The following is a 27,586-nucleotide window of genomic DNA, read 5'->3' as shown; positions in this document are numbered from 1 at the left end:
TCTTCTCTCCCCTTTTTCTGCTTACTTTTGGTTGCATATGACTCCACCACGTGTATTTGTACTACTGGTGCACGTTTCCAAATAAGCTTTTGTTAGCCCTTTACAATGAGAGGGATGTGAACATGTTGTTTTAGCCGAGTCTTTGAGTTAACTCACTGACTCACTTTAGCCAAGACATTTTAGTTCACTCACTGACTCACTTGCTCTTTAAATTCTCATTTTTTTTTTCTTTTAGTGTTGATAAATGTTGGGGTTGGGAGGGGGGTTTATAATTAGCTATCCAAGTCCATGTTGTATTACAACAAAACTTCTTCCCCTCGATTTACATTTTGCTCAGAAGAGGGGAAATAATAAGGATTCAGATCCTCACCTACTGCATTGGACACTCAACCACATCAGATGGTTGGGTAACACACATCCCAAGGGGCTCCCAACTATTAGATGTGCCAACTACAACTATAACTATAGAAGGAAAAGGTTAAGAAGGCCAATGATATTGGAGGGGAGGTCTTTATCTCGAGACATGTTTGATGGTCATTGCTTTGACAAGTAGCACCGAACCAATTAGCTCAGCAATTGTTGGTTTATAATTATTATATGGGCAAGGGATGGAGGAAGAAAATGTTCTTAAAATCGATAAGATTGTTTGACTCGTGATTTGTTGTGTTTTCAATATTGACTGCTATTTCCAACTGGTCCATCCAACTTGTAGCAAGGAGGTTTTTAATTTCAAAATGATTCTTTTTTAGTAAAGAAAACCCACAATGTCAGTTTGCAAATTCTTGTGCATGCCCATGGGTCCTACATCCTCTTTTCTCATTAAATGCCTACTCCTATTGGACGATTCGTCACCCTCCTCTCGATATAAAATTGCACTCGAGCGACATCTAAAAGCCACTATCGATATCAAAACTTTTCTTATTTTCTTTCTCAAAGGAGATTGAGTTAATTCCCAACATCATTATTTTCTAAGTGTTAATTGAGAATCTCATTTTGCCTTCCAAGTTCCATGATACTGACTTTCAAAGATAACCTCTAATTTCCTAACTAAACCTCCTACCCCACCCCCCCTTCTCTTCCCTTTCTCTCCCTCCAAACAAATGGATCAATCCATATCAGAAACAGTTGAGGCCGATCCCAATTCTGCCTAATCCGATTTGTCCGAGTTGCTGAGTCAACCCAGCGAGTTAAAGAGTGAACAAGGATCATCGTCTTCAGACTTCCACCCAAAACAGAAAAACAAACAGTAAGGAAAGCATGCCCGAATCCTGATTCTTTACAAAGACCACGACACGTGGTGTGTCTGTTCATCGGAAAGCCCGGCCGTGCATTGATCCTTTACACGCCTGATCGTATAATCAGACATGGACACGTGCCGTTGTGGGCTATCGATAAATCAATTAACAAGTGGCAATCTGTCCAAGACCATCATCCCCTTGTGCCCTTTAGCTATGAATCTCACATCGAAGTGCTAAACAACTTTCCCTCTCCCCCCTCTCCCACCCACACCATTTCTTTTTTATTTTTAATTCTATTAATTTTTTTATTAATCTTCTCAAACCTTTCACCCTTCTCTCATCTCACTCTATTCTCTTTACCCTTTTGGGTTAATCCATTGGCTAAGGTGGCTTCTTTCCAACCGGCAAGTGATGGAGTTTTTACAACTTCAAGAACACGCCTCTGTTAATGCAACAGTTAAATTTCTTTGAGGAATTCTTGATATGTTAATGGGAGACATTACTATGATTTGAATAAGGATCAGGGTGCAATCATACACTCTCATTTAGCAACAATCAAAATAAAAATCAACAATAATATAATTTAAATGAAATATCAAGTGATCGATTCAATCCATGGCACGATATTGTTTGCTTTTTGATAAAGTTTCACAGTTTTAAATTGTATCGTATCAGGTAAGAAAAGTCTTTCAAACCATATCATGATATTATCCGTTTTAATATAATAGTTTAATAACGATTTTAAAATGTATTGTATCATGTAAAAGAGATTGCATCATATATACACATGATCCATATTACATTTTCAGGAGATATGGGATTTTCATGATTCTCTCTCTCTCTCTATATATATATATAGAGAGAGAGAGAGAAAAAAAATGTTGGGTATGCCGCCGATATCAAGTATGCTAGCACCCATTGTGTCTATCTCTCTCTTTCCTTTTTCTGAAATGACCCTCATATCCTTCCTGAATGATATTCCATCATGTGTTCCTATTGGTGCTATCCGCTCGCATACTTGATATCGGCGACATACCTATCCCTCTCCCATATATATATATATATATAGTCTGTGGTTCTACATTAAAATCATCAAATACATGAAGTAAATCCATAAATTGATTAGGTGAATAAATAGGCTAAAATGCTCTTTTTTTTTAATTTCTCAGAAAGAGTTCTAATTTCTTTTCTCTTTATTTGTATTAACAAATGGTCCACCTGGATACAGCCGCCTATAAAGGAAGCTTTTTTGTAGTTTTTATAAGAGAAAAATGTATAAGAAAGTATTGGGTTTGATAGGAGAAGAAAAAAGATTAACCCAAACCCTTTAGTTAAGTCAGCTTTAGAATAATAAAATGGTTTGGCCACGTCTAGAATCTTTGATTAGTTGGGGGAGGGGGTGAGTGAGTTCTCAACTCGACGTATGGGGTGGTGGGGGAATGCCTTTGTTTTATTCTCTTTGTTTATTTAAGAAACAAAGAGCTTTACAAAAAGCTTAAGCCTAGTGCTTTCGTTTTCGTCCTCTCCCTCCTATTAGAATCCTCCATTTTCACTTTATCTTACAAAACTGCCCAATCATATCATGAAATAGTGCTTAGTTAAAAGAGCAATCTACGGAGACTAGATCCACAGATGTTGCCCTCATTGCATCCTGAATCCTGGAAACCTAAACCCTAAGGTTGAATTCGAATTTGAATTTGAACAGTTTCGGGTGAAGATTGTTTGTCTCTTAATCATTTTTTTTTAAGAAAAAATTCTAATTGTAATAATCTTTGGTATGATTTTGATTTCGTCATATGAAAGGATGATACGACAAATCTGATCGTTGGATATCTAGAGAATTCTCAGTTTGACCACATCAATCATTTACCCTTTCAAGAGATATCACACCTTCCACATGTATCGAAGCACCCTACCCTAGTCTTGTTCAACCTTTTATAGTCCTATAAATTCCGTTCTATTAATGAAAAACTCTCATCGGGTTGAAATTTGACAACTGCACTTTAGCTGTAATTGATGTGATTATGAATAGCACAACTCTCTTTTTATTTTGTTTTAGTTTCTTCAAATATGTTAAGCTTTATGGCAATCCGAAGAGAACGTGTTCATTAAATTTTATTATTGATAAGAAATCATCATCATCATTCTAGTAATGTGTCACAAACCAAAGGGTGTTCGATTTATTGATAAGAAATTATTGTCATTTTAATAATTTGAATTATAAAAGACTAATAGTAAAACTTAAAAAAGCATAGGCTACGTTTGGTTGCAAGGGAAAAGGGAAGGGAAGGGAAGTGAAGTAAAGGGAAGGAATTTTTTTTTCCCCCTTTTGAGTTGTTTGGTTGCAACAGAAGTGAAGTGAAGTGATATTGTGACCGTCGTTCAGATCTCCATACTCTGTCTTAAGCAAAATCCCATTGTTCCTCACCACCGCACAAGAAGGATACCTACAGCCATTGGAATCGGCCATCGTTGGTTCCACAGGTTTTATTTTTTCTTCCTATATTGGTCGAGAAATAAAAAGGAAAATTTTAATATATAAGTGAAATTTTTTTCACATGTAAAATGTATTTCCCTTGGAATCAAACATCTAAATTTATTTTTTTTGGGAAAAAAAATTTCACTTTACCTAAAAATTTGCATTCCCCTTGCAACCAAACAAAGCCATAATGCAAGAATGTTAAGAGTTTAATTGATGTCTGATGATCTTCAAGTTAATCTCTTCTTAAAACAAATGTCAGTTTTGTTTTCAAGTTCTTAGCTATATTTAATTTCCTAATAACCTACATGTATCTTCCTAATATCAATTTTTTTTGCATCTGAAAAATATCTATAATCCCTATAGGCAAACTATATTTACGTCACTCTTGACAAAAATGAAATGTTTACATTTAAAGGATAATAGATTAAAAAAGAATATCCAAGAAACTATTTATATAAGAGTCAATTGTGGATCATAATTTTATGGTCCTCATATATTTCTAAAAAAAATATCAGTTATGTTTTCATATTCATGGATTTTATGTCCCTAACAATATTTATCTTCTTGGCATCAATTTAAATGCATGAGATTATTTATCAATTGTAGAGGCAAACACTATTTACCCTATTAGAAGTAAAAGAAATTGGAAATGTCCCATTTAAAGAATAAATAAAAAAAAAATTATATAAACTGTCCAATTCTAAAAAATAGAAATGATAAACTGCATGGTGAACACATGCACACATGGCATCATTAAGGATTAGAACAAATTGATCCTCCTAAATAACCAAGGGGGGGGGGGGTAGATGGAGCCAGAGGGAGAGGAGGAGAGAGAAACAAAGAAGGGATGGATTTTGCAAATGGGGTTAGTGAAGAGGTGGGGCAGAGGGCAGGGAGGACTTGGATGGCGGGCTATAGGTGCCCATGCCAGTGCCAATAACCACCTCTATGGAATACATCCATTCTCTCATCTCATAGGAAAAGAATTCTCAATCTCAATGGAAGGAGTGCATGTGTCTCTTGTGTTTATATTCGAACGACCACCGACATTAGAGCATACGATTTTCATCACTTTACCACTCGCTGCAGAGGACGTGGACTCAAACCCATATAGGACTTAATATCTCCATGCCAAAACTAATATTTCTATCTAATTGTAAACCTACTTTTTTGAAAATAGAAAACATGACATAAGATAATCGGCATTCAACTAAGAACAGTTTAATAAGAATATATCTACCAGCTTGTGATAATAAAGGAATCTTCCAAACACCTACCTTATTTTGTACTCTATTAATAATATTCGATAAATGCTTACACATGGACTTACTAACTAACAAAGGAGCCCCCATATAGACTGATCCTAAAAACATCTCTTTTATACCAATGTGTTAATAAATTTGATGTTAGAAAGGGGAAGGAGTATTTTCTCCTAAGTAAACTTCACTCATTCCCAAAATAAACTTGTTGGCCAGTTAAGTATTTAAAAGAGAGAGTAGCTTGGATTGCCTAAATGTCCAACTAATTTTCTTGACAAAACACGGATGTGTCATCACCAAAAAGCAAATTTGTAATCTCCGAGGAATTCATAGAATTCTTAATACCCTTGAACATATTGATGTCTTTATAAATAGAAGAAAGTCTAGAAAACCCCTCAATTGATAATATGAGACGATACGGATTCAACGGACATTCTTGTGTAATTCCTCTAGATGATTCAAAAAAAAATTGAAAGATGATCTTGTAAGTTTAACGGAATAGGACACTAAGGATAATAAATAACTTATTAAATAACACCAATGCTTAAAGAATCCCAAAAATTGGAAATGATCATGGATATATCCCCTAATCCAGCCTATTATATGCTTTCAAAATATCTAATTTTATAGCATTTCATCCTCGTCCACTTTTACAACAAAGCTTATAATGGATTATCATCATGCATAATAATACTATTGTCTGAGATACACCTTCCTTTGATGGATTTAGTTTAGAAAGGGGAAATGAACGACGAATTTATAAGCCCAGTAAATTTGCTTATAGTATGAGACAATCTATAATACAAAGGCTAATATGTCTTAACCTCCTCTAGCAGAATAGCCTTTTCCTTTCTTAGTATGACGGAAATAAATGTATGATTAGTGCCAAATGCATGGGAGGATTAAAGAGGTAAAGAAATCATCAACAAACTGGGCCAGGACTCATAATACAAAGTCTTTAACACTTATGATAGAACAATGTTGGAAGGCCATCATGACCAGGTGCCTCATAAGCATATGTACCAAATACAAAATCCCTAATTTCCTTAGCTAAAGGTAAAGAAGTATGATGTGGTTCTCAACCAAGGAAATTGCAGGACTAAGCAGAGTTTCCAACCTTGCAAAATAAAGTTTCTACAAGAAAGGAAGATCTTTCAGAGATTCGATGTAGTAAAAAATTGTATTAAGATACTATGCAGAAATATTAACAATCCTAAGGACAGAAAAAAATAAGGTTCCCATTAGGGTCCTTAATACAATTAACAATCCTCACTCGTTGATTAATTTTAGTTACAAAATGATAAAACTTAGTGTTTCGCTCACCCTTACACACCATAACCGTGCCCAAACTTTGAAATCAAAATAATTCCTTAGCCTCCATCAACCATATAACCTTTATTGAACTTCAAAAAATTCAAATTAATATCAATTGAGGCTTAAGATTTTCCGGCATATGTTTTTAGGAATACAAAGACTCCTTCACTTAAGATACATTCCCAAACACTTTTTCATTCCATTATTCAGGAACTACATTATACGATTAATCTTAATAATCAAATAAAACTCACATTTCTAATTGCATTTTACATTCGAAATGAAGCAGCTCTGTCAGTGATATGCATGATATTTTGATCCATTTTTTATCTTTAAATCCAAAATCAATTCTTGGCATCTATGTTCTCCACAATAAATATATTTCCTAAAAAAAAAAAAAAAAAACTTTTGAAATTTGAAATTCCACTATTTCCTTTTCATTTTATCTCAAATATATTTCTTTTTAGAAAAATAAAAAAGAAAAATCAGAAAAGAGAGACGCGAGAATCGAGATAGCTTACGTATAAGGGGGCGAGTATGTCAATTAGAAGAAAAGGAGGGTATTATCGTAATATAATCATTATTTAAAGCGAGGGAACGGCGCTGTGCCCCTCCTGTCCATTCCCGATAAGCCCGGAGATTGCTCAAATGGTAAGAGCTTAGGGCATAAAATAACGAGCTCCCTCTCTCTCAACTCCTCATTTTCCCTTTGGATGAAAACAAACATCTCTCATTTCGTTTATGTTATCAGAAGAAGAACCCTAACCTCATCTCTCTCTTTCCCTCTCTTTCTCTTGCAGACAGTGAAAGAGGCACAGGTGAGTTTGGATTTGTTGTAACATTTCATAAAAAAAAAACTTATTTTTTTTCGCTTTCATGTGAAATTCGAGCTCTATTAATGGGGGCTTTTGCAGGAGGAGTTGTGAAGGAAGGAATAAAAACTAAAGACTTGCTTCCCGAGCTTAAAGCAAGTTCCATCCTTTTCAGTTTGTGAGTTAGGATTTGAAGCTTAAACGAAAATTCGCGCTTTATCTAGTGAAGGTCGGGTAATTTTTGGTAATCCATCGGTTTCATATAATAATAAGTCACATTAATGGATTTTCTCATTTCTTCGTTGCTTCTTGTCTTTCGATTGATCGAAGACCTGGAATGGAATTGAATTTAAGTGATTGCGAAGATTGAGATTGAAGAATTGCAGATATTTAAGTGTTTTTTGATTTTTCAGGAGCTACCACATCAACTAAGTTAAGAATGTAGATCCGTTAGCTCAGAACGGCTGTTCCATCGATCATCGCAATGATATTGCATTTTGACGTTACAGAATTTCAGAATCGCAAGGTTTCTATTCTGTTCTTGCATTTCTCTTCTGGTTAAGTTTGAAGCTTTTTTATTCTCCCTTCTTTTAATGCTTATTTTTTTAGCTTACTAGTTCCTGTCTTGCTTTAGGGATCAAGTAGTATTAACGAAGCAAAAAAAGGCTCAGATCGGAGTTTTAATCACTGAGAGAAAGTGACGCGTGTGCAATTACATCTCAGGTGTTTATCTTTTTGCCGTCATTTTTTCCTGTTTTACCCCAAAGAAAGCTTAAATTTGAAGCAGAAAGAGCTCTGATCGGTGGTTGCAAGTTGAAACCAAGGAAGAAGCTTAGGATTAGAGATCCTTACTCAAGCTAAAGTTTAGCTTTTTAAAATCTTTAATAGCTTCATTAGTTTTTGGCATCCCTTGTCTTATGCATCTGAAACCATTTGCAGGCGTTCTGAGCGGTTTCTGCAGAATAGCAAAGGCAAGAGACACACACAGGACACAGCTCATCTATTCACAGTGACCTTTGCTTCTGAAAGGACTGCAAAAGCTAAGCGAGAGCTGCTGACATTTTCGGCCATCGAACGCGATATATCGAAGCCCTTTAAAGAATCCCTTTATCACAACCCAATCCCAACTTCCCAAGTACTGAGAACTCGTCATCAATGCTAAAGGACAGCGCCACCTCCACTCAGAAACCCTAATTCAGTTTGCTCTTAAGACTCCAAGGCTCTAAGCAGAAGAGAGAGGAGACGACTTTTCTTTTCTCTCTCTAGAGTCTAGTCTCTCTCTTGTCAGTTTCGGAAGAGGGGAGAGATAAAAAGAGAGAAGTAAACCAAAGACCTTGTTCTAGTATTCTCAGGAAAGGTATGAAAGCGGTATGGAGGTGGACGACATTCACACGCAGCCTTGTAAGCTTTCGAGGTTCGATAACGGTAGAATCGATTCCAACAAGATAGGACGAAAGGCATCAGGAGAGTACCAAGATGATGATGAAGACGATGGAGAAGTTAGAGGTGGAGGAGGAGGAAGAGGAATCATCGGTGGTGGCGGTGGAGCTGAAACTGCCCGTCTGAGCACATGGACTGGGTCTCGTATATTCAGGGTTTCAAGAGCATCTGGCGGGAAGGATCGGCACAGTAAGGTTTTGACAGCGAAGGGGCTCAGAGACCGAAGGGTTCGTCTCTCAGTCGCCACAGCTATACAGTTCTACGATCTTCAGGATCGTCTGGGTTACGATCAGCCCAGCAAAGCCGTTGAGTGGCTGATTAAAGCTGCGGAGGACTCCATTGCTGAGCTTCCTTCTCTGAACAGTACCTTTCCGGAGACCCCCAAGCCAAGCGATGAAAGGAGGTCTAATGCCTCACAGCCAAGATTTGATCCAGCTGATCTCGAATTAGAAATTGAACCCGCGTATCAGCAGCAGCAGCAGCAGCAGCAGCACATGTCCTTGACGAAATCTGGAGGGAGCAGCCCTTCGGAGACTAGTAAGGGTTCTGGTTTGTCTCTGTCCCGGTCTGAAATCCGTGTGAAAGCCAGAGAGCGTGCAAGGGAACGAGCAGCCAAGGAGAAGGAGAAAGAGAAGGAGAAGGAAGATGCTCATGTTCATCATCACAATCTAAACCCTAGTTCTCAAAACGCGTCTTTCACCGAGCTACTCACTAGTGGTGGAGCTACTGGGGCTACTGACAATGGCAATAGCCCCCCTGAATCAGCCCACCCAGGTGGATCGAATTTTGTCCACAAGACCAACCGGCATTTGTCTTCGACCCCGATGGATTACTTTGGTGCTGGGATGTTTGGCACAGCGTCATCGAGAAACAGTCATTCTTCTGGGTTTTCAGCTCCAACTCACTTTGGGAATCCTCCTCAGCCGCACTCCATGACAATGCAATCGCCTTTCGGTGTAACTGGCGATCATCATCAGGAGTTGCAGCAGTTTTCTTTCATGCCAGATATGATCCCAGTTGCAACTGCGGCAGGAAATGACTACAACTTGAATTTCAGCATCTCTTCCGGCCTCGGTGGTTTTAATAGGGGGACCCTTCAGTCCAATTCACCGTCTCCAATGCCTCACCTTCAGAGGTTCTCTTCTCCCGTTGATGGACCAAGCGTACCGTTCTTCATGGGGACTGCAGCTTCAGCTGCCACTGCACCAGTGGAGAATCATCACTTTCCATCTGGCGGGTTCGACGGACGTCTGCAACTCTACTATGGTGGTGATGGTTGCAGGCAATCAGACCTGAAGGGAAAAGGAAAGAACTGAAATCCTGGATGAGCAGATGACTCACGACCCCGTCTCGGTTGCAGGTAAGAAAATATAAAAATATTAATTTTTTTCTTTCTTCCTTTACTTAAATATATGAATTTTATTTCTCTATTCTGGTGCCTGTTTTGTTTCTCGTCTCGTTCTTCGCATGGATTTCGAGCCTACACCCTGTCTCCTGTGCAAGTATATTGCTTAGAAATGCTTTTGGTGTTACGTGTTCTTGGTACCGTGGTTACCGTGGCTAACTTTTTTGATATCAACGAGACCCTGGCCATTAGGCTTATCTATTTTTCAGGTTCTGCTATATTGTCTTGTCTGATTCCTGCATTGATTGCTGTGAAATGGGGATCATCTTGTTGTCTGTTATTTGTTGTGTTTCTTAAGATCTGTTTAGCAAGGCCAGGTGTCGAACAGATTTAACTAGGCAACAGCTAACACAAAAAACACCCCTTCATAATCTTAGATTTTAATCCCTGTTTCTTCGACATTTGATTCATTTGATTATGTCAGCGCCACGAGCCTAGCTTGTGCTCTGCAGTGATTCGGCGCATTGTCTGTTTTTTGGGTAATGTTTCCTCCTGACAGTGCAGTCGTAATTGCTCAGTTCACTCACATGGGAAACCACTCCTTCAACAACTGTGTTAACGATAAAATATTGGGATTTTGCTCAGGAGGGTTCCCACTTTCTCGGTGAAAATATTTTAAAACATCATATAGTTTGAATGAAGTCAGAAAATGAGGGAAAACTTTGAAAAGCAAAAGGAAAATACAATTCTCAGCTAGAACAATATATACTTGCAGGCACATGCTGCACAATGAATGGTGTGATTCTTTATCTTTTGGCAATAATTGGATTCACCGTAGAAATGATTCAGCTTTTTGAAGTTACAATATTCCAACTGTTGAGAATCTGAGTGGTATTAGATCTTGTTTAAACAAACAAACTTAACGGCTGGTTGACAGCAAACTTACGAAGTCTTCACAGTTTGAAGTTGTTCTATTTGTTAATTGATTGACCCAATCAAATTTATCTTCAAATTTAATTGCCCTTAATTTTTTGGAAGTTGGACCTGCAACTTACTTTTAGATTTGGTTGGGGTCTGTGTATGTCATCTTTTTTATATATAAATATATATATATATATATATATATATCTTTAACCTTAAGAAAAAAATCTTTATCATATGTCAGAATTGTAATCAATATGTCAACGAAAGTATAAGACATTCCTCCGCCTTGAATTTGTGTTTTCAAGGATGCTTGCACATTTTGTGTTGGAAGAATCTCCTTCTCCATGTTTTCCTCGTCAGAAAAGTGAGCATCCAATTTAGTGGCTTGGTTAGAATTGAGATTTTTGTTGAAAACTATTGACATTATCAGCATAACCAATAACAAACAACAAAAAAAAAACTCAACTTAATCCCAATTTAATGGGATCGGCTACAAGGATTAAAAAAATAATAATAAAAAAATAAAAGAAAAAAGGGAAAATGTAATGATGAGAAGTAAGAGAGGACAAAGACCCAGTCCAACAAGTCAAGAGAATCTCAGATAAGTGAGGTCGGCTACATGGATCCTTACTTTCGAATAGCCTTTATCCAAGATCATACTTGGGACAAGACTGAGACTATGCATTCCATTCCTCATCACTTCATCTATGGTCAGTTTAGACCTACCCCTAGATCTTTTAGTTTCCTCAATTTGAATCTGATCACTGATTACTGGGGTATTCTCAGGCTTTCTTTGAACATGGCCAAACTACCTCAAATGACTTTCGCAGAGCTTGTCATTGATAGGGACAATTCCCGAATCAGTCCTGATACGATCATTCCTTATTTTATCTTTCCTAGTTTTGTTGACAATCCATCTTAACATCCTCATCCCATCTCTATATGACACTTCTTAACTGTCCAACTTTTTGTCTCATACATGATAACTGGTTGACAACAGTCCTATAGAATTTTCCCTTAAGCTTTAAAGGGATACGTCAGTCAAACAATACTCTGGACGTACCTCTCCACTTCATCCATCTCACTTTAATTCTCTATGAAACATCATCCTTTATGTCACCTCCAATATTATTAGCATAACTATTACCATAAAATTTGAAGAAGTTTCTTCAGCCTCGGCATTGGATTCTTCTACCACTCTTGCATGCATTAATTTTATTCTTTTTAAAGGTTTACTTGATAATTTATTCATTAGTGAGATTATCCCTATCATAAATTATTTCCAATACAAATGATATATTATTGTCCAAATGCTACTTAGTCATCACTTAGGTATTTTGAGCATTATATCCATCGCCACTAGTCAAGTTTCACCACTGAGGGCTCGACCATATAACGATTTACTTAGTTTGCATCTCAAAAGTTTCTTCTTGTCATTTATCCTGCATTTCAGTTACATCATAAGCAATAGATACTGCCTCTGTGCTTGCAGATTGCCATCTTTTTAACTTCGAGTTATACTTAATATTTCAATAACTATCTTTTGAGTACAACTTTGCAGTTACATATTAGACTATGATAAGAAGAAAATTAGAACAAAGAGAAGGGGCTCCCAAGCCATGAATGACGTACAATAGTTACTTATTTTGATGGGACTGATGGGAAGAATAGTATGCCGTGGGTTTAAGTGATAGACTAATTTAATACTACTGTCGAGGATGGATCAATCATTGACTTTGTGAACTTTTGGCAACCTTATGAATTGCAAATTTTGACTTTTTTTATAGGTTATATGATTAATTTTTTACTTCGTTAAAATTTGTGCTTTTAAAAAAAAAAAACTATATGTGTGGTATTTAACCATTAAAAAAATGTTTGTCTTGGTTTTCATACATCTTATGCTTTAGTTTTGTAGGCATCTTGTTGTCACCAAAATGGTGAAGTGAGAAGTTTTAACGTTCTACCAAAGGAGAAAAAAATTGAGAGAGATGTTTTATTTAACCTTCTTGTGAACTTTTGATGGGGATGATGGGACCTTTAAGTTGCATATTTTGACTTTTTTAGAGATTGTATGTTTTTTTTTCCTAATTGAAATTTGTGCCATCTTTTACTATATATATGTGGCATTTTTCCATTAAAAAAAAATTAGTTGTGATGGTTTTATATCTTCTTGTGTTTTTAGTTTAGGCACATCTTGTTGTCACCAAAATGGCGAAGTGAGAAGTTTTAACCTTCTGTTAATTCCTCATCGTCTTATAACTAAAAGTTATTTAACACAAAGACCATGTTTCTTAAAATAATTTGAAAATGACTTGTCATTATATCATTATTAAAAATTGCATATTTTTCAAGTTCATGTGAAATTATGGCATTTGCACTCTTTAAAAAAAAAAAAAAAAAAAGTGGGTTATTTAACCCCAAAAAGTATGTTATAGAAAGCAAAAAGAGTATGACTACAATTTATTTGAGTATAATATAATTCATGACTTATTAATTGTGAGATTTGTTCCTTGCCAACCAAGCTACCCCTTTGAGTTTTAGTTTTTATTATTTTAAATTTCTTCATCAAATTAATTAAATTCATTGCATATGTGTTGATGATTGCTTAGCGATTGCATAAGTGACTATCTAGTGTTTGCCCAAAGGTAGCTATATGCTTACACAAACTCGTTGCGTTGACAACTTAGGCATGGTTAATTTCTGCCAACGAAATCCTATTATGCTATAGGGGTATCATGTGCTAAGTGAAACAAAAGTTTTTGTTTTTGTTTTTGTTTTTTGTTTTTATTTTTATTTTATATTTATTTTCTTGTTGCCTTGGGTATGGTAATCTGTCATAGATAAGAGAATTATAAGCGAGAATCTTTATTAGCATTGATTTATCTTATGAATGCAAACTAGAAATCCTAAAGTATTATTGATGGCTTTTTTCACAATTTTGTAAAACATCGCATTGATGTACGAATATTTTAGGGACCAAAGACCTTAGCTACAATTTTTTTTACTTCCCATATAGATAGTGAAAAATATTTTTTTAATAAATAATTGCTATCGTGTGAGTAGCTAAGTGTGATGTATAGGATAGATTATTGGGCAGTTAAGAAGTGTCATATGAGTAACTTATGTGTAGTAGAGATGTCTACAAATAAAAAAACGTGTAGCAAAGATGAATATATAAAGATGGATGTGTGGTTAAACTAGAAAAGATAAAGTAAGGAATGGACATATTATATATAGCTAATTTGGGAGTTGTCTCGATCCATGATAAGCTCGAAGAGGTGGTATAGCCAAGTTCAACAGAGGCTTGGGGATGCACAAATAAGGAGGAGTGATCTGGCTCAGATTGAAAGATCTACAAGAGCTAGGGGCATGCCTAAAATGACCATAGGAATAGTGAGGAAAGACATGCATAGTTTAGGTATTAACCCAAGTATGACCTTAAATAGAGTCGATTGGAAGACAATAATCCACATGGTCAAATCCATTTAGTTGAGATTTTTTTGACTGGTTGGTGTTATGTTATTTTTCATTTATTTTCACTTTTCCTATTTTATCTTTGCATGGATCCACGTAGCTGACTTCATTAAATCGAGATAAAACTGAATTTTGTTGTTGTTGTTGTATTTATAATTGCTATTGATCAATTTTTTTTTTGGTAAAGGCTATTGATCATATAATCTTTAGTCACGCATCAAAATTTGAGGTTCTTATCATCAATCAAGTTGTTAGAGACCTAACTAGGTTTAGACTGTCAGGTTTTTCTTTTCATTCATATTTCTCGCTTTTCTTTTAATTATTGACAGATAAAGCCTTGTTGATGGAGAATAAATTCTTACCACCACCATCTTCTAAAGAAAGTAAAAGATAAGAATATATGGAAAAGATACAAGCTTTGCAATAAAACCCTCAAGGCTTTTAACTATGGTATCTAGAAGAAACTCAAAAGTAACTGAAGAAAGCTTTTATAAAGAAATATAAGCCTGTACAATAGACCTTAGGTGAAACAACCACTTGCTTTGCCAAATCAACCTCTAGCTCATAGGCATAAGTATGCCTCCGAAAGGAAAAAAATGCCGGTGTTACAAGTAAAGGCTTCTACACCGCCAAACATGCTGTGAATCTCCAATTGGACCATTGTCGAGGTTCACTATCCAGCTAATGACATTGGCCTAACTGCCCTGAACAATAGATTGGGCGAAACTCAGCATTGTTATATAATACAATGCTTTTGCTAATGATAAAATTTGCAAGCTTAAAAGTCTCCTTAGTCTTTACCCTACCTGATGCGATCTCACTGTATGTATATCATTGTCTGAATGCACCACAAATCCCGTTGACTGGTCCCTTTATACTTTATAGGTGTGTTCGCTAGCGCGACTTTATTCTCCTTTGTAATATGTATTATTCTGTTTTCCTTTTTTGAGAAATAAATGTTGCTTTCCAAATAAAAAATATCACCACAGATCACTGGAGGAACTTTATTGTCCAACTTTTTTACTTTTACGCATTTTCATTACCTCTGATTGGCTGATTGTTTTGGATTATTTGACAGAGAGCTCATTGCTGAATCTTGCAAGCATCTTTTCTTTAGTTGATTCTTCCATATATTATATATCCGTTGCTGTGACATTACAATGGCATGACCTGTTTTCTTAAATGCACTCTCTTTTTCGCCTAAAATAAATGCTTTCCACAATGAATAACAATCTCCAAATGATCTATATGCCTGTTACACGATATTCTCTGTAGCCCAATCTTAGCATTTTTCAAAAGATAGTTTTAATATTTTGTACTTTACAACCCTTATGTGAGGCTTCTCTTGGAACATTTGGCTCTAGGTTATTTCATAGATTTAAAAAAGCTCAATGATGGCAATTACTTCTCACATTAGAAACCAACAGTTTGTAGTTCTTGTAGAAATGGGAGGCACAGTTATGCTTGCTAAATAGTTGGAGACACATTTTCTTGTTCTCCTTCGGATATTATTTTCATAACCAAACAAATGAAGTTTAATGCATGTTTGTTAGGTATGTCTTTTAAATTTCAAATCTAGAGTGTGTTCCCTCTGATATTCCTGACTTATAAAACTTGGATGGCTTAAGCATCAAAATCACTGGCTTACTATGAATTAACTGCAGCATGATTGCACTCTATTTAGTTTTGTGTAATGCACATTTTTAGATGACTTGATAATATATCGAAAGAGAAAAGAAACCAAATATAAGCCGCAAGGGAAAATACCAAGGAGAGTCCCTACCTCAGGAACCTACAAACAAATAATCAAAATCAATCTCAATACCTGAGATGGGGGATAAAACATCCAAAAATTTGGGGATATATCAAAACCATTGGGGGGAGGGATCAAGATGATACATCAAAAACTAGAGGGGGGAATGAGAGGAAGATCCCAATTGAGGATAAGATGTTTATTACTGCTAGAATATACGCACATTGCATAGAAGAAATAGTCCATCTACATTTGTTTCTTTCCTACCAAATATGATGAATCATTGCATTAAAAGCCAACTTACCAAACGAGTCACGTGATGAGTTGTGGTTGAAAACATGTAAGACACCTTCCTGAAAACTCTAGGAAAAGACCAAAATTTTTCAAGAATACTCTTCCAGATAGAATTGGAGAAAGGACAAGAGAAGAACAAATGGTTCACACTTTCAATAGAATTCCGACAGAGGCAACAATTAGGGATGTTAAGATTTCTTTGGGAAAGAAACTCCTGGGTCAGAAGGGAAGAGAAGTAGTCAAAGCTATCCCCACAGTAAAGCAATGCCTAAGATTTGAAGAGGAAAGCCAAAGTACCAAACTAACCTATAGCAGGGAATGGTAAGAGCCCTTGATTCAATTTTTGTTGATTTAATGAACTTCTCTTACGATTACGAAGGCTAGACTACTTCTGGTCTGTGCCTGAGCACAAAACCGAATAGTTGTGCCTAATTCTCTTTCATTCAAGCTTAAAAACACCGTGCTACAAGCTACAAATGAAATGCATTTCTGGTGACATTCTCTGAACCACCACTTCCAAAACTAGTTTCTTGGGACTGTTTTTGAGAAGTTTTGTGTTGTCATCATTTGCTAGTTCTAAAAGGTTGTGCCTGCAGGAATAAAATATTAAGATCTTAAAAGGAGAAATACGTCAGCCTTCAATGTTGTTTCACGTGGCCTCTAACGATTGATGTATGATCCCAGAACAAAGGACAAATTCCAATGAATTAATTATGTAGTCATACATACTAGAGCTAAGGGTTATTTATTTATTTATTAATGCTCATATATGTATTTTTATGTAATCTTTTGTGTGTGTTTGCAAACTGATATTTGACTTAGCATTTTTTACTTACAGTTGACTCCACGAGAGATCGTTTATTTTTTCACTAGTAAAATGTATCAAGAATGACTTTGTGTTAAGTGGCAGAGTTGCTGGACAAAAAATTGTAACGTAGGAAGTTATAACTTCTCTACCAGAAGTTTCTATGTGTCCAAAACAGGAGATGTCATGCATATAACTGACTCTTGACTGTCCTTTATAACCAGTTGAAGGGTAATCAGCAGCAGTTCAAGTCATACCCTGTAGTTTAAGTGTCCACTCACTCATCCATGGTATATGTGTTAATTTTAATTTTAATATGTTTACTGTACAACCTTTGGTTTCCTCATCTGCTTCATATTTAATTTAGTTATTGATATTTAGACCACCATACATGTCTCTAGTAGCATCTCTTGTTTTAACTTCTGCAACTATATTGTTTCACCCGTGTGATGATGTATTAAAAGTCTCAAAATGACTTTACTTATTACTTATGATAAACAATTATTAAATATAATCTGATTAACCGATCAAGTCTTGTTTGATCTTGGTAGCTATTGATGATGACTTGACTTTGATGTTCAGTATTGTGGATTGAGTGTGTATCCATTGTTTTACTCCAAAGCTATATAGACAATGAAAGGGTATTATTATACTATAACAACTCAGTCTTATCCCAACTAAATGGGGTTGACTACATGAATCCAATTAAAAACAAAAAATGAAAAAAAAATAAAAAATAAAAGAAAGAAACACACTACACAGAACAGAAAAATCTCACTTAAATGGGGTCGGTTATGTTGATTTCTTACCCTCCAAAAGGAACAATTAATTATGTGTGAAGTCAAAACTTGGATGTGTGAAGTCTCCAGTAATTATGTGTACCCTTTAAAGTATGCAATGACCTACTGTTACTCAATTTTGAGTTCTTAAAGTCATGTTGCAAGTAATATGGTGTACCCTTCAAAGAATGCAATGAATTACTGTTAATTTTGAGTTCTTAAATGTCATGTTGCAAGTTCATATAGAAGTCATTTTATTGCTGTGCTTTCTTTGTATGTTACCTTTTATGTATGCTGTATTCATGTAACCATACCCATTGACAGATCCATATCAGCGAGTCTCCATATCCTATAATTTGAGGTCAGATAGATCCAACTTTTAGACACAGCTGCACCTGAACCTCTTTAACATGTTTGGATAAGAATTAAAGGTGGCCTCATTCACTATAATCTATTTGATCTATATAAATGCAAGACATTAGAAAATTCGATGGAGTCATGGGCATCAAGGTAGCCTCGTATGCTATAGGCGTTCTGTGTACTTGTTTTTGTGTTGTCACAGATTCAGAGGCTTTACATTTTTTCGAGAACATTGTTTTAATTCTCCATAAAATACTTTTTTTAATGATGAGTGGGAATATTGCTGCTGTCCATTTAAATGAGCTTGATAGAGAACTAACTATTGAGCCATGAAACACATAGCAACTAGAACAATTTATCCATATCCATTATAGTTTGTCAATCTCTTGAACACTCTTTATTAACACAGGTAGTATACATGCATGCATACTATGCATGTATGAACAACACTGAATTTCTAAGCATAATCTGTCGGTTATGAAACCTTTTAATTTTTGCCGAATCTGAGATTTAGAATAGCCCTCAGGGAAGCTAACCTTGGTAAGTCTCAAGGGTATCTAATCTCTTTTTCAGAAGTCTTATTTCCTTAAACTTTCAGAGTCAACATTACTGTTGTTTCTGTGATTTAATGGATTTAGTTGCTTAGAAAACTAATCCGGTCCCTCTTTTCTTTGTTGTCACTTTTTTGCTTTTTCAGTTTTTTGGTGGGAGATTTAGAAAAGATACCCACCAAAACACTTGTTGATTGCTGTATAATCTCCAGCTAATACTCAATATATACATCTATATGCTCAATCAAGTATCTTATTTTATAAACATTGTGGAACTTAATAGTGACTATGTACTAATTTCTTAAATTGGGAACTGATGCAGGCAAGTGTATGAAATGCGTTGGCGGGCCATGGTGGATGGATGGAAAAGCCCTTTCCTGCCTCAGGCGAAAAAAAAAAAAAAAAACAGCATTAGTTTATATTCAGTTCCTGAATTATCACTTTATTCAGCTCACATGAACTCAGTGATTTTAATGCATATATGCATTGACGGTATGTGTTTGGTGAGATACTACATCTCACACCAGACGATTTCAATTTCAATTTGTTTCATCATCAAATCTTACATTATCTATTTTTCCCTGGGGTCTGGAATTAATTACCAGTGATGAGTGAACTATCCCCTGAAATGTTCAAAATCACTCCCAGCCTTACCATGACAGGCTAAAATCTCAACCGTTCAAAATCTGTTACCTTGATTTTGAATCAGGTCTCCTTGATTTTCCCCTGGGGTCTGAAATTAATTTCCTGCTAATATTCCTTGTTTTGACACTGCCCCGTGAAAGTATTATGGACTCACTTGATCTGGCTTGCCAATGCAACCCCAAGGTTCTCACTATACATGTTGGGAGTATTAATTAGAGAGAGTCTCATATCGATTTGTTTAGGTCCTTGATGCTTTCATATAATTGAGGAGCTCAGTTCATTTATTGTCTGAACTGCCCAGTGATAATTTGTGGGGCTATGTCATTTTATTCACTTGTTATAAGAGTCTATTTGTTGTCTTCCTTGAGCTTTGTATCCATGTATATGCCATAGTGACCCGGGGGGGGGGGTGTTGAGATGTTTGGAACATCTCAACCTAATGCCTTCAATATATCTTGGGTTGGACCCCAAAGTGGTATTTGGTGGGATATTCCACGCACCTTATTTAACATTTCTTTGCTAAATGCCTGTAGAAAAGCATTGAGAGATAGATACATAGATTGATGAGATGAGGCTGGGATTGGCTTCTCTAAGATGTGTTCATGTTAAGACAGACTGAGACATGAATATCATAACCATCTCCTTAGTTGCTCCTCCTCGAAAAGGATACATGTTTTGATGCTCAAGATACGCAGATATACATGCCATAAGAATTAGATTGGACAGCCATTGCTATGGTTGGTTCATCTCCAATGGGAACTGCTCTTGTTACCTTGTATGGAACAAAAGGATTGCCTAGAGATTCAAGAACAAGTTCATGCACCCTTGAGAGTTTATATATCTACTATGGCTCAGTCTGGTTACAAATAAAATTAAGGGAATGGAATAAAATCAAATCAATGCTAAAGTGGAAATTTTTTATGATCATTACCCTTGCATGATTGTGCAACTAACTCTGAAACTTTTTAAACTTGATCATAAACTTTAGGGTGATTTACATCAACCTCCCCTCACGTTTGCCTATATTACTACCTCCTTCCTCAAATTTCATTTATTACATTTAAACCCAAAATTTTTAACACTGTAGGAGAGGTGTTAGATTCAAAATACAAAAAAAACATATTTACCCTCCTACTTCTTCTTCTAAGTTCTTGAATCATGAACCAGTAGATCAGACATATGTAAGCATGTAGTGTTTTTTCTTTCATAATTATTCTACAGTAGCAAGACTACCAAATTCGTTTGTTTTTTCTTCCATAATTGTTCTACAGTAGCCAAGACTACCAAATTCGGATATTGCACTGAACGCAACCAATTGAACTATGGCAAGTCCATTTTGCAGCTAACCCGGTAACGATCATTTGGGCTTGAATTTTCTTCAACTGGTTCACTGATCTGCAATTCTCCAGTAGAGAGAGAATGAAGGTGTGCCTTGTGTTCTTATTGGGCTTCACGTTATGTGGGAGGGGAAGGCGAGTATGAAGAAAAGAAATGAAGTGGGTTGAACAAGGTTTTGGCATGCAAACCAAAGACTTATGGTTGATGAGAGAGCGAATGATCATCAGCCATCATCTAAGTAGGATGGGGAACAAAAAAATAGACAGTACGCCTTGGGTGTGTTTCTTTGTGATTCCAGATCTTGGTTTGAAGACGACTCTGCTAGCAATATCAGAATTTGATGACAGTGGCGACGATGGCAGCCGTGGTGGTAGTTGTTAATGGATAGAGGGATTTAAATCGCTACCCAAATCAAGCTTTACTAGTCTAGGGTCAGATTGATTTGCTGGTTGATGATTCAAGAAGGAGGAGGAGGGGTAAATATGTCTTTTTATATTACGAAACTAACACCTCTCTTACGGTGTTAAGATTTTGAGTTTAATTGTAATAAATGAAATTTGAAGGGGGAAGACGTAATATAGACAAATGTGAGGGGAAGTTGATGTAAATCACCCCAAATTTTACTTTATTTTACAACTAAATCAGATGTAAATAATGATTACGAATGTGATAAAAAATTTTGGAAGGTTACAGACTCATTATGATTACACAACTTTTCTTTTTCTTCTAAAAATTACTCTGTCTTCACTTTCCTTCCTTTCCTGTATTTTATTTTTTTGGTAATAACTTCTTTTCCAACCAAATGGAGCCTATGGAATTAAACATAAGTTTATAGTGTTGGTTCTCTTAGATGACTCCAAGGTGGAAAGTGGGTTGCATGGCTTCGGAATTTTGTGGGGTGTAGAAGTGATGGAGTTGGTTAAGATTATCCCTTAAGTTAGTCCGATAAAGATTCTCGGATCTTAGTATTGTGAGAAAAATTCAAATAGCCCTCAATAGCATTTCTTATTCAATGATCATAGGATATCACTTGTTATTTATTTATTTCTTTCCCTTTAACTAGTATGTAGGACTGACTCTCTTCAAATGTCAATGTTGGGCCAAAGGAACACCATCAAGCATCAAGATTAATGCAAGAATCATCATGAAAACCTATGGCACATCCTTCTCTCATGTGAGATCGCCAAGCGAATTTGGTAGTCAACCCTTTGGGCCTCCAAACTTCTTCCATTACCGCATTTTCTTTTCAGCATTTAATTATATATTTCTTTGATACACTGACCTCAGGAAAGGGTCTCAAATTTTTCTTCGCTACGTTTATTGTACTTTGCTACTTTATTTGGTTCTATAGAAATAAGATCTTGGTCTCTACAACCAAACTCGATCCCCTCCAAATCATCAACCATGCGGTATGGTGGGTGAATCACTACACCAATTCGAATAATTCTCATGATTCGGATGACTTGCAATTATCAACTCCATTAAAATATACACTCCCCTCTTCCGTAGCCCCTCTTGTGGAATGTGTTGTTACCTCAACTCCAACAGTTACTAGATGGGCTATATGTTTTCTCTGCAATGGTAAATATCCTTTACTAATGACTGACTACCTAATGACAGGAGACCTTTATGAAGGATGCACGAGGGCATTACTATTAGAGCTCAAGGTGACATTACAATGGAAGTGAGAAGTAACAGAAGTTTGGAGTAACTCTGATTTTTTGAATAATCTAACTTTTGATCTATTATCTACCTCTTGGCCTCTAAGTGTAGCCCCCTTGTTTTTAGATGTTTATAAACGTTGGCAACACTTAATTTTTTGTTTCAAACCCTTGGCAGAGGTGGTCCTTTTGTTGGCCAGTTTGGCAAGGCAAACTGTCAAAACTAAGGAATGAATGTATAAACCTCAATGGGACGGATGTACTCTTCTCTCTAATTAGTAATCTTTTTCTTCTTTTCATAAAAAAATAATAATAATAAATAAAATAAAATAAAATAAAAACAAAACACTGTCAAGCATCAAGATCAAATGGGCAAAGTCACGCATGATTGGATGATCCTTTACTTCTGAGAAGATAATTTAAGGTGAAGAGATTCTTCCGCAATGATTTGACCTTATGATTAAACTCTTGTAATAATGAACTCTCATCATTAACTCCTGTCCCTATTAGTGAAAGTGTGAAATACTATTAACTCTTGTTTAGTCGAAGGGTTAGATCCCGTGGCTAAAGAGATATTTTTTTGAATGACGAAAAACTTGGTCCTTTTTTTTTTTTTTAACAAAAAGAATTCTCGTGTTTAATGTTTAATGTAGAGTGGTTTTTTTCTTTTTTTTGGACCAATCAAATTAAGATATGACTTTTTTTCTTCTATAAAAAATTAATGAATAAAAATATGACGTATTAGTAAACTTTAAATAAAAACTAGGATGACGTTGAAATGAATCATGAGTAGAAAATGAAGTGATCATGTCCATAAAGCTTGCATGCAAAACCGAATCAATCATGTGTCAGATATAAAATGTTGGACAAGAAAGCCATTCCTTAATTTTTAACAAAGAACAAGATTTCATAACCACGATGGTGACGATAATTATGAAATGGGAGGAAGATTGATGCCAAGTACGCTGCATAGCATATGCTTTTCTCTCTCCCTCTAATATATTAATACCCAATAATGGGAGGAGAGAGATAGACACATAAAAATACTAACATATGTTACGTAGGCATATAGGAAAGTCAATACCTTATAAAATATATTTCGTTGTCTAAGGCTTTCTCTATCACATGCAAAGATCATTATCATTCTAATAGTCACAAATATCAATGTGCTTATCCTTTGAATTGTTTTACTTTTATGGGAAGCTTCCCTTGTATTTTTGCATGTCACTCTTCTTCTTCTTTTTATTTTATTTTATTTTATTTTATTTTTTATATCTTTAATTGACTTTTCAACCAATTTCTAATTTTTTCTTTTTCATGAAATGAAAAGTCTAAGAAGCATGAAAGTTGCATAGGAATAAATTGGCACAGACAGTGCACCCACAGAATGACTGACTGAATTCCACACGGTTTGATTTAGTCTTTCTTATGATAGTTCTGTTGACATTCTACGTTTGTGCCCACTAGTGAACATCATTTTATACTCAATAATTAGTAAAGTTTAAGTTTGAATGATTTTTTTTTTTTTGTTAAAATGAATGATCACATATCTCAAAAAAAAAAAAAAAATTAATAATAATAATAATAATAATAAAATTATAACTTAGTTGAGATTTGATTTGATTTTTTATTTTTTTTTATTTTTTTTATTTTGTTTTGTTTTTTTGTTTTGTTTTGTTTTTTGTTTTTTGTTTTTTTTTTTTAAATCCTAATATTCAAGAAAATTAGTCCAATACATGGTAGGACATACATATGAAATGGACCGTTACTTTTGATATAAGATGAATCTAAAGGATATAACTAATATAGAGCAACAATCTAAACGATGATCCCTTCACATAAGTTATTGATCCCTCCATTAGTGGTGTCAACCAATTGGGTATGATCGGTTTTGGATGTGCCTAATTGTTCCCCATCAATATAAGCTCCTACATAGTTTCAAATAACAATTTATAATCTTCCATCTAAACATTATAAGAATTTAACAAAAAAGGCCGAAGCAAAAGTTTTCATGCGCAGTCGGGCATGGGCATGGGCATGTGCACGGCCTGCATTAAATACAGTGAGATGGACATCTCAAAATAACCAAATTACCCCCACCCCTTATAAAAACGAAGTCGACGGGAAGAATCTCCTGTGCATGAATTCCTTCCCCAAATGACAATATAAGTGCGAAAGAGAGAGCTTACACTTTATTTCACATAAAAACATGGGCTTCCTAGTGTAGGCCCAGTCCTTAACTATGTGAAATGGGCGAGGTCCAGAACTCATTTTTGACAGGCTTGATCAACATTGGCTTAAAAAGCCCCGCCCTAACTGGAGCCCATTATAGTCTTAGTCTTAAAATGTGGCCCAAGATTGAGTTGGCCATGCTTGAGCTACTAAAAGTCATTTTAAAAATATAATTATGAATAGGGAAAATTTTCCCTTGATGGCTCAAGTTAATTTCACCCACACTGCATCTTTGGTGGGAACAAATCTTGTGCATTGTTGTGGGAATCCAAAAGGAAAAAAGATTTGAGTTTCCTCTTCACAATGATGAAGAAGGAATCCCTTCACCATGGCCATCGGCACTGTGCAAAAGGAGAGTAGTTACAACTTTTAACCCTGTGCAGCAAGGTGCGAGAGTTAATGATGACACAAGAGTCCAATCAAACGGGTACCAAAGGCGTGGAACCAAGTCATCATATTGTCCTCCTCTTTTTTTCAGCCCAAGCCCAAACCTTGGGGTATTTTGGGTTGGGCTTGAGTGGCTGCAGATAAACCCACTCAAATACCCATCCTTGCCTACCATGTTAAGTATTTATAAAAGAACTATTGAGAATTAATTTGGAATGAATAATTATGATTGAATATTCTATGTAATCCAAAACTTTGCCTGGTTGAGGCTATCCTGAATGGGCCAAAGGTCCAGCCCAATTTTACTGGTTTTCAATCTGGATGGTCAATAATGGGTTTTTGTAGCAGGCCTGGTTCCTTAGAATTGCAGGTTAGTTCTGGGCCTACCACAGTTCAGCCCAAACCTGGCCCACTACACTAGTAACTAGGGAGAACTTAAAATAGTTGATTGAAATAAAAGCAATGAAGTCATGAAACATTTCATGACTGGATAGAAAAGGGGAGGATTGAATATGATTTTTTTTTTTTAGTGTGAAAAGAAAGCTAGTTGCTTGTGTGTGTCTACATCTAGACACAAGCATATGCGAAAAGACTATGCTTCCCGGCCTCATGCACTCCCCGTTAGGGGTGTCAATCGGTTGGGCTGGGCTGGGCCGGTCTCAATCGGGCTTGCATGGGTCTATATCCTTGCACCATGACCTACCTATTTAAGCAGTGAGTCGGTCTTGGTCGGTCTCATGTCAGGCTTGTTCGGGCTCCAAGATTTAACCGGGCTTCTTCTGATCAGGCTAGTCAGCCTATAATCCAAGCCTTAAATGGTCTTTAATTCTCTTAGATTTAAGATTTTTTAATATATTTTAATAAATGTTCAACAATTTAGAAAAAGATATTACACTTAATCACATTCAATAATTGATAAAAAATATCAATATATATCCTATTCTATCCAAAAAAAAATCAAAATATACATATAAACAGTTGGGCTAAACGTGTCGGGCCATGTCGGTCGGGCTTGTAAACGTGTCGGGCCAGGTCGGTCTGGCTTGTAAACGAGTCGGGTCGGTTGGGCACCCGTCGGTCTAACCCCTTAGACTGTGTACTACCTGTTTATAAACGGGCTAGGCCTGAACTCAACACGTTTAATAATAGGTCTAGGGCGGGCCTTTAAACATACAGTCCGATCGGTCCAATCGGTGCGGGCTTGGGATTACACCCCTACCCACAGAGTCCCAGTTGTCTGTTTACTAACGCAATAACCATGCAAGTGAGTAGCATTCTCTTAACCTTTTTTTTTTTTTTTCACCTTAATCCTCTAGATATACAACAAAAGTTGGAGTTGTCTTGCCTTGTAGGGCTTTATTCGTCACCCAAGAAGTAAATATAGAGGTCATCACTGATCTTTGCAAGCCCTGATTTACACATTAGACTTTGTGTGGGTTAGACATCATTGACTTAGAATAGTCTTATTGAAGGTCTTGAAAACCATCATCTTTGTTAGCAGGTTTTGTGGTGTTATAACATAGTCTGTTTTCCATACTTTGAAAAACAAAATTTAATTCATTGAATTTGTCAGAATGCATTACCCATGACCAAATGAGGACGATCTTTTCACTTGGTTAGACTTTGGAGTTTGAATGCTTCAATCTTTGATCATTATTAGGGAAGAGGTTAGATATGCTGTTGGTTTTTTTTAAACTAACGAATTTTAAACTAACGACTCAACTAGTAGGAGTGACATAGAAGACTTTTCCAAGAGAGAGAGAAAAAGATCTGGGTATACCAGCAGCATTACCAGCCTTTTCTCTCATAATTATTAATCAAGGGCGGAGATTTTCCACGACACCAGTGTGGGATGGCATACCAATAGGCATACGGGGATGGTTTCATACACATAGGGGGCTCATTTAGCGTGGGAAGAGAGAGAATGTCAGTATGCATTCCATTGGTCAAAAAGTGAAAGGATGCGGGAAGGAATCCCCAGTCATTGTGAGGATTTTTTTTCCCATTAGTTAAAAACAGTACTATTAAGTATTAATTAGGAGAAAAAAAAAAAAAAACCAGGGTTGGAGCTCAACTGGGTTTTCCTTAAATAGCAAAGGTTTTGATTGGGTTATTCCACTCTTCACATTAACAAATGGATAAAGAAGAAAGCTTTTCGTCTTCCTCTTGTAGAAGAAAGGTGATCAGCTTCTTATGTCACAATATTAAAATTCAAATAGGCCAAAGTTAAAGAGATTCTCTGAGTAGGCATACACTAACAAAACAAGTCTTAATCAATGTCTATCAAGGAACATAATGACCCACTTGCTTGAATTTTCTGTTTGATGTTCATCAAACTATATATATAATTGCCAAGTTGTTGCAACTGTCCACAGAAAGAAGGTGAAGCAGAAGAAAGAAAAAGAAGAATGCTTGAGGTTGGATGGCCACAATGAAGACATAATGAAGGTTGGTTGAATGTTCCATCCAACTGCAAGGAGTTTATAATTCTAC

General features: G+C 35.9%; 1 protein-coding gene across 2 annotated transcripts; it reads left to right on the top strand.

The window, feature by feature from the left end:
- Positions 1-6,870: 6,870 nt before the first annotated feature.
- On the top strand, positions 6,871-19,390 carry LOC122093497 (transcription factor TCP2-like). 2 transcript variants are annotated; one of them, XM_042663843.1, is made up of 7 exons: positions 6,871-6,944; positions 7,094-7,111; positions 7,208-7,334; positions 7,519-7,631; positions 7,740-7,828; positions 8,045-9,905; positions 19,153-19,390. In XM_042663843.1, exon 6 carries the CDS (start codon positions 8,476-8,478, stop codon positions 9,859-9,861), a length of 1,386 nt encoding a protein of 461 aa, XP_042519777.1. In that variant the 5' UTR covers positions 6,871-6,944; positions 7,094-7,111; positions 7,208-7,334; positions 7,519-7,631; positions 7,740-7,828; positions 8,045-8,475; the 3' UTR covers positions 9,862-9,905; positions 19,153-19,390. The 2 variants fall into 2 exon arrangements, with proteins under 2 accessions (XP_042519777.1, XP_042519776.1); XM_042663842.1 differs by having other exon boundaries at positions 6,907-7,111; positions 7,208-7,349.
- Positions 19,391-27,586: the final 8,196 nt, after the last annotated feature.

This window comes from Macadamia integrifolia, chromosome 11 (assembly GCF_013358625.1).
Source record: "Macadamia integrifolia cultivar HAES 741 chromosome 11, SCU_Mint_v3, whole genome shotgun sequence".
Classification (NCBI taxonomy): domain Eukaryota; kingdom Viridiplantae; phylum Streptophyta; class Magnoliopsida; order Proteales; family Proteaceae; genus Macadamia; species Macadamia integrifolia.
The sequence above is the reverse complement of the archived record's forward strand: the minus strand, read 5'-3'. Positions and strand labels throughout refer to the sequence as shown.